This window comes from Lolium perenne, chromosome 2, assembly GCF_019359855.2.
Source record: "Lolium perenne isolate Kyuss_39 chromosome 2, Kyuss_2.0, whole genome shotgun sequence".
Classification (NCBI taxonomy): Eukaryota; Viridiplantae; Streptophyta; class Magnoliopsida; order Poales; family Poaceae; genus Lolium; species Lolium perenne.
Window position 1 is genome coordinate 39,322,174 of NC_067245.2, and position 7,837 is coordinate 39,330,010.

At 49.0% G+C, this 7,837-nt stretch overlaps 2 protein-coding genes across 2 annotated transcripts; both read right to left on the reverse strand.

The window, feature by feature from the left end:
* Positions 1–1,365: 1,365 nt before the first annotated feature.
* Positions 1,366–3,061, reverse strand: LOC127331857 (probable galacturonosyltransferase-like 4). The gene has a single exon (XM_051358067.2). The coding sequence runs from the start codon at positions 2,924–2,926 to the stop codon at positions 1,853–1,855; it is 1,074 nt and encodes a 357-aa protein (XP_051214027.1). The 5' UTR covers positions 2,927–3,061; the 3' UTR covers positions 1,366–1,852.
* Positions 3,062–5,696: 2,635 nt separating this feature from the next.
* Positions 5,697–7,419, reverse strand: LOC127331858 (probable galacturonosyltransferase-like 4). The gene has a single exon (XM_051358068.2). It carries the CDS (start codon positions 7,112–7,114, stop codon positions 6,044–6,046), a length of 1,071 nt encoding a protein of 356 aa, XP_051214028.1. The 5' UTR covers positions 7,115–7,419; the 3' UTR covers positions 5,697–6,043.
* Positions 7,420–7,837: the final 418 nt, after the last annotated feature.

Genomic DNA, 7,837 nt, shown 5'->3' on the forward strand with positions numbered 1-7,837 from the left:
CGGATTGAACGTATCACATATGCCTTAAAAATGTCTTTTTCTCGCGAACCTTTGTGCGTGGACATAGAATGTGTTGATGTACATCCAGATTTTTTTAATTTTTTTATAGATATTTTCGAATATGTCTTTAGGCACTGCGTGTATCTACACCTAAGAGCCAAAGAGGATTTCCAATCTATTATTTACTAGTAGTCTATATATAATTGCCATAATAATGTTTTCTTCACAGAAATATTTTTATTTTACCTTTTCTGGTTATTCACATGACTGTCCACTAGATTGTTCTCATATACAATCTCCGCCCTAAAATTTTACTTGTATATATATATATATCTCTTTTGTTGATAAATTACGCTTTATTACTTAATAGGTTTAAAGATTAATTAAACACAAACCTCTGCATTGCTATGATGCACACAATCGGGCAATGATGAGAAATTGTGCAAACTTAAAAAAGGCAAAAGTATGTCAATGATGAGAAATTGTGAAGCACCTAAGGTGACAGGCGGGCTTATCTGAAGATTATTGCCAACCATGTTGGGTAAAAGTATCCATCGTTACATCCCAACCACGTAGAGATCTCTGTAAGCAGGTCACGATGCTCCAGATGTTGTAGGGACAGCCACAAATGGAGTGTAGCGGTACACAAGTAGATAACATGCATAAAATAAGAGTTTTATTATTAAAATGTTTTCATTTATACATAGCCATATCGACCAAATAATAACAAACGTTTCCACCCTAAGAAGAATTCTACCATCTAGCCAGTTATCCAAAATATTAGCAATATTACGATGCAGGGACAAGTTTGAAGCTACTTGGATGATTGGCCATATAGAATGAGCCAACTTGCAATGAAACTGTTTGATCGTCTCATTTTGATGAAAAATTCACATTTTGTGCTTTCATGCCAATTGCGGTTAATAAAGTTGTCCTTGGTTAGAATAACTCCTCAACGAAGATACCACACAATTTTATTTTACTTTTAGAGGTATCTTCTTTCCAAATCATCCTAGTATTATCGTCTAGAATGTCAAGTAGAACTAAATCTTTATAGATGGAATCGACGGAGAAAATACCATTCTCAGGTAAGTTCCGACGAAATTCATCGGTCCCTGGCAACAAATGAACTTGGGCGGGTCAGTGAAGTAAGGCATTGCAAGATGACAGCCGTGGACCGATTAAATCTCTTTGGTGGAGATGAGCCCAGGAGCGTGGGAATTATAACATCTTTGATCGAAAATAATCTAGGGAGTAATTTTTTGGACTCCTATTTATGTTCGATCGTGTACTACACTACCTTTGTTTATGCTTGCAGGACCGATTCAAACCTGGCAATAAAGATTAGTGCATGGGCCGATCATGTAGTAGAGACCAGAGCATTCCACTCGTGACAAAAGTCGCTGTATTTTTATGGGTCGCCTCCTAACTAACCTCTTAATTTACAAATTTACAAATAAATAACCTCTTTATTTACAAACACTAGAGTCCGATCGCCACGTGTGACGCTAACCATCGAAAACAAGAGGGAACCCCATGGATCGATCGATCGATCCCCTCTTGTGAATTTCCTCGCAAAATCTTTGTGCTCTCCCAAGCCAAACAATTTGTTTGCTGCGCTTGCACATGCAATCGAGGCGTCGAGCAAACCAGCTTGCCGTGATCCAATCCCTCGCACCCCGCCTTATGATCGATCGATCGATCAATGGATGTGTTTCCTGACTTCCTCTCCAGCATCGATCCCTTCTCCTCGATATGCCTGCCCCTCATCTCGATCAATGCGAGCAGTCGTCTTGATCGATCACGGCAGGTGGCGCAGCGATGACGCGCGCACTGGGCGGCCAGGTTGAGTTCAGTCCTCGAGCGCGGTGGCGGCGTTGTAGAGGTCGTACGGCGCCCAGAGGTGGTCGACGGCGCAGGGCTTCTTGGAGTCGAGCCTGAGCCACGGCTTGCCCTTGCCGCTCCAGTGCAGCAGGCTGATGGGGCCCGGGTGGAGGCTCCGGCACCTGCCCTCCACGTTGTCCCCGCCGAGGCCGTGCTGGTTCCATCGGTGGTCGACGGGCATGATCTCCCCGGCGAGCACCAGCAGGTACGGCGGCAGGGACCCGAGGCTGTAGATCCTCTTTTCTTGTTTCTGCACCGCCATCCACTCCTCCACCCGCTTCGAGTAGCCTCCTTTGCGCCACCGCGCGACGTCCATGACCATGACGCCCGTGTTGAAGTAGCATGGCCGGCGCCGTCGGTTCTGGAACGTGGCGCTGAGGTTGGCGTCGGACCAGAAGGCGTCGGTGAAGTACTTGGTGAAGTTGGTGTGGCAGTACTCGGGCGCCGCCACGACGTGGCCGTCGCGGGCGAGGTCGACGGACCAGAGCTTGCGGACGTCGTCGACGACGACGAGGTCGGAGTCGAGGTAGATGACGCGGGCGACGGCGCGCGGGAGCATGTCGGCGAGGTAGATGCGCGCGTAGTTGAGCGGCTGGTCCAGCGCGGTGCGCACGGAGCGGGAGATGCGCGCGCTGACGCGCGCCGGGTCGAAGCGGTGCACGCGGTAGTCCAGGTACGGGAACGTGTGCCGCACGGCGTCGGCGTCGCGGCGGTGGGCGGCGAGGAAGTGGAAGGTGATGTCTTCCGGGCACGCCGCGTGCCGCAGGATGGAGAAGACGGCGGCGACGGTGCCGCGCAGGTAGGTGGCGTCCAGCGTCATGGCGACGTGCACGCGGGAGGAGGAGGAGGGGGACGCGCAGGCGTCGCCGTTCCGGAACGCGGGTGCCTCCCTGAAGGCTCCTGGGGTGTACCGCGCGCCGGCCGCCGGCGGACGGATGACGCTCGCCTCCGTCGTCGTCTGAGTGCCGGACGCCGCCGCCACGGCGTGGGTCGTGGCCAGCAGCAGCACGGCGGCCGGAAGCCAGGTCCAGTAGTACCCCATCGCGCGCGTGGCCCGGGGAGGCACGAGAGACCGGCCGGCAAGGGAGCTTCTCTTTGTCTTGTTGGCAATGGATGCAAGCACGGCGGTCGGCCGGCGGCGACAGCGGCAGTCTGTTGTTGGAGCCTGGATGGATCGCCCGCCCAATGGCGCATTCCGGTTGCGTATCGCGTCCATATATATATATATATGTGTCGTCGACTCGTCGTGGATCGGTTTCGTGTTTCAACTCCAGATACGCGGGAACATAACATAACATAGCATAAAGCTTGATTTCAATATTGTTTTGTGCGTCTATCTGACGATCGGTGATGGGCGTCGGTGCATGAGTGTGTCTCACGTTTGTTTATTTGCGAAGAAGAAGAAAATTGAACCGGAGGAATGTGCGAGGAAGGAAGTAGCTATGGTTACGTTTTGGAGTTGGCTAGTCCTGATCCATCTAGCTTAATGCTTTAATTGATATGTATTCATTCGGGATCAACGACACAATCATCTAGCTTAATGCTTTAATTGATATGTATTCATTTACTTAATAATTGTTGTTACTCGCGGTGGCTGTGGGAATAATGGTTGGACCAAGAGACAAAAGTAATGGTGCATGTTTAGTGATTTCTATATGTATGCATAGCTGCAGGATAATCCTTGACCCTGGCCTATTTCTATCCATTTAACACAAACTAAACAAAGTAACTAGAAAGGTTCGGGAAACATAAAATCAAATCAACTAGCAAAGTCTTGTAGACGTTTCCTTTACACCATTTTAGCAGTGGTTTCCAAGGTTCGATTAAATCTAGATCTTGTAGGGAAAAAGTTTATCATACTACAATCCATAATCCGGATCGAAGTTATCACATAGGCCTTAAAAATGCCTTTTTTCGCAAACCTTTGTGCGTGAACATAGAATGTGTTGATGTACATCAAGATTTTTTTTTATTTTTTTTAGATATTTTCGAATATGTCTTTAGGCACTGGGTGTATCTACACCTAAGAGCCAAAGTGGATTTCCGATCTATTATTTACTAGTAGTATATATATATATATATAATTTCCATAATAATATTGTCTTTACAAAGATATTTTTATTTTGGCTTTTCTGGTTATTCACATGACTGTCCACTAGATCGATCTCATATACTATCTCCGCGCTAAAATTTTAGTTGTATTTTTTCGATAAATAACGCTTTGTTACTTAATAGGTTTAAGCATTATTAAACACGACCCTCTGCATTGCTATGATGCACACAGCCAAACTGCGTCCAAGGTACAAACTTTAAAAAGGCAAACATATGAATAATGATGAGAAATTGTGAAGCCCCTAAGGCGACGGCGGGCTTATCTGAAGATTATTGCCAATCATGTTGGGTAAAAGTATCCATCATCACATCCCCAACCATGTAGAGACCTCCGTCAGCAGGTCATGGTGCTCTGGACATTGTAGGGACGACCACAAATGGAGCGTAGAGGTACACAAGTAGATAATGTGCATAAAAGAAGAGTTTTATTGTTAAACGTTGTCATTTATACATAGCCATATCGACCAAATAATAACAAACGTCTCCACCCTAAGAAGAATTCTACCATGTAGCCAATTATCCAAAATATTAGCAATATTACGATGCAGGGAAGTTTGAAGCTACTTGGATGATTGGCTATATAGAACAAGCCAACTTGCAATGGAAGTGTTTGATTGTCTCATTTTGATGAAAAATTCACACTTTGTGCTTTCATGCCAATTGCGCTTAACAAGGTTGTTCTTGGTTAGGATAACTCCTCAACGAAGATACCACATAATTTTTTAAATTTTTTAGAGGTATCTTCTTTCCAAATCATCCTACGATTATTGAGTGGAATGTCAGGTATAGAACTAAAGCTTTATAGATGGAATCGGCCGAGAAAATTACCATTCTCATGTAAGTTCCAACGAGATTCATCGGTCCCTAGCGACAAATGAACCCGGTAGGTGAAGCCCGAGACCTATTAAGTCTCTTCTGAACGTCACATTTGGTGGAGACAACTCCAGGACCGTGGAAATTGTATCATCTTTGTGATGAACAATACTATGCAAATCATGATATTGTTCCCGAGGGTAGTATTGCCTAACCACTTATCTTCCCATAAACAAATTTCCGAACCATCCTTAATTGAACATGTTCCAAAGCCGAAGAAATGCTTCTTTGTGGCCATTAGACCAACAAAAAAAAAGTGAGTCCCAGATTTTCAGTATACTTGGAAAAGAGCATTCGAGTCACTATATTTTAATTTTAGGAGGGTTTGCCAAATGCCATCCTCGGTAGGTAGCTTAAAAATTCATTTACCTAGCAAGTCATTATTTTTGACCTCGAGGTCTTGGATACCTAGCCCGTTCTGGTCTTTGGGTTGCCAACCACACTCCACCTAGCCAGTTGATACTTATTTTTCTCACTATCTCCTTGCTAAAAGAATTTTGATAAAAAATAATTCAATATTTTTAAGACTGTCTTAAAAATCTGAAAAAAGATTATACATAATACCATAATACTTAGCACCATATTACATCTGTATCTATAAAAAATCTATAAAAATTGAGATATTTATTTTGGCATGGAGAGTGTTCCAGTTTTATCTTCACTCTTCACCGTGCAGATGTGCTGTTGTTTTTGGACTCTTATTTATGTTCCATCGTGTACTGCACTACGTTTGTTTATGCTTGCAAGACCGATTCAAACTTGACAATAAAGATTACTGCATGGGCCGATCATGTAGTAGAGACCAGACTCCATAGCATTCGACTTCTGACAAAAAAAGAGCTGTATTTGTATTGTCGCCTCCTAACTAACCTCTTTATTATTTACAAATATACTGTACAACACTATAGTCCGTTCGCCACGTGCGAATTCTTCGAGCCTTGGAAGCTAATAATGTGTTTGTTGCGCTTGCACATGCAGTCGCATGAACCAGCTTGCCCTGATGATCGATCGATCGATCAATCGATGTGTTTCGTGATTTTCTCTGAAGCATCGATCCCTTCTCCTCGATCTGCCTGCCTGCCCCTCATCGCGATCAATGCGAGCTCGATCTCGTCTTAATCGATCACGGCAGTTGGCGCACTGATCAGCGCGCACGGCGGCGGCGAGGTTGAGTTCAGTCCTCGAGCGCGGTGGCGGCGTTGTAGAGGTCGTACGGCGCCCAGAGGTGGTCGACGGCGCATGGCTTTTTTGAGTCGAGCCTGAGCCACGGTTTGCCCTTGCCGCTCCAGTGCAGCAGGCTGATGGGGCCCGGGTGGAGGCTCCGGCACCTCCCCTCGACGTTGTCCCCGCCGAGGCCGTGCTGGTTCCAGCGGTGGTCCACGGGCATGATCTCCCCGGCGAGCACCAGCAGGTACGGCGGTAGCGAGCCGAGGCTGTATATCCTCTTTTCTTGTTTCTGCACGGCCATCCACTCCTCCACCCGCCTGGAGTACCCTCCGGCGCGCCACCGCGCGACGTCCATGACCATGACGCCCGTGTTGAAGTAGCAGGGCCGGCGGCGGCGGTGTTGGAATGTGGCGCTGAGGTTCGCGTCCGACCAGAAGGCGTCGGTGAAGTACTTGGTGAAGTTGGTGTGGCAGTACTCTGGTGCCGCCACGACGCGGTCAGGGCCGAGGTCGACGGACCAGAGTTTATGGATGTCGTCGACGACCACGAGGTCGGAGTCGAGGTAGATGACGCGGGCGACGGAGCGGGGCAGCATGTCGGCGAGGTAGATGCGCGCGTAGTTGAGCGGCTGGTCCAGCGCGGTGCGCACGGACCGCGAGATGCGCGCGCTGACGCGGGCCGGGTCGAAGCGGTGCACGCGGTAGTCCAGGTACGGGAACGTGTGCCGCACGGCGTCGGCGTCGCGGTGGTGGGCGGCCAGGAAGTGGAAGGTGATGTCTTCCGGGCACGCCGCGTGCCGCAGGATGGAGAAGACCGCGGCGATGGTGCCGCGCAGGTAGGTGGCGTCCAGCGTCATGGCGATGTGCACGCGGGAGGAGGAGGAGGGGGACGCGCAGGCGTCGCCGTTGCGGAACGCTGGCGCCTCCCTGAAGGCTCCTGGGCTGTAGCGCGCGGTGGCCGCCGGCGGACGGATGACGCTCGCCGCCTCGGTCGTCTGAATGCCGGACGCCGCCGCCATGGCGTGGGTCGTGGCCAGCAGCAGCACGGCGGCCGGAAGCCAGGCCCAGGAGTACCCCATCACGCGCGTGGCCCAGGGAGGCACGAGAGACCGGCCGGCAAGGGAGCTTCTCTTTGTCTTGTTGGCAATGGAAGCAAGCACGGCGGTCGGCCGGCGGCGACAGCGGCAGTGTGTTGTTGGATGGATGGATCGCCCGCCCAATGGCGCATTCCAGTTGCGTATCGCAATACATATATATGTGTGTCGTTGTCGATCGGTTTCGTGTTTCAACTCCAGGTACGCGGGAACATAACATACAGCTTGATTTCAATATTGTTTTGTGCATCTATGTGACGATCGGTGATGGACTGATGGGCGTCGGTGCATGAGTGTGTCTCACGTTTGTTTATTTGTGATGAAGAAGAATATTAAACTGGGCGAATCTTCGAGGAAGGAAGTAGGTATGCTCACGTTTTGGCGTTGGCTAGTCCAGGTCCGGCCAGGTTGTGGTTTGCGCGTCGATCGAGCCACGCACGTTGCTGCCAGCGTGGCATGCGTGCATGTGTGCGCTGGTTCTCTGGAGTCTTGCGGTCTGGTCGTCGCCGCACCGCACCGCACCGTACCGGTGGTTGGTTGGGACCTTCTTCTCGCGGTCGATTGTTTTCTTTGGCCAGATCGATGCCCTCCTTCCGGACCTGTACTTATTGCAGATTTACTGAAAACATAGTCACATACTCCCTCCCTTCTATCAAACATGTCTAAGATTTATTAAAATTTAACTATATTAATGTCTAGATATATCTA

What these genes read in the sequence shown, in the direction of transcription:
- LOC127331857 (XM_051358067.2), bottom strand. Translation starts at nt 2,926, where the DNA reads ATGGGGTACTACTGGACCTGGCTTCCGGCCGCCGTGCTGCTGCTGGCC.
- LOC127331858 (XM_051358068.2), bottom strand. Translation starts at nt 7,114, where the DNA reads ATGGGGTACTCCTGGGCCTGGCTTCCGGCCGCCGTGCTGCTGCTGGCC.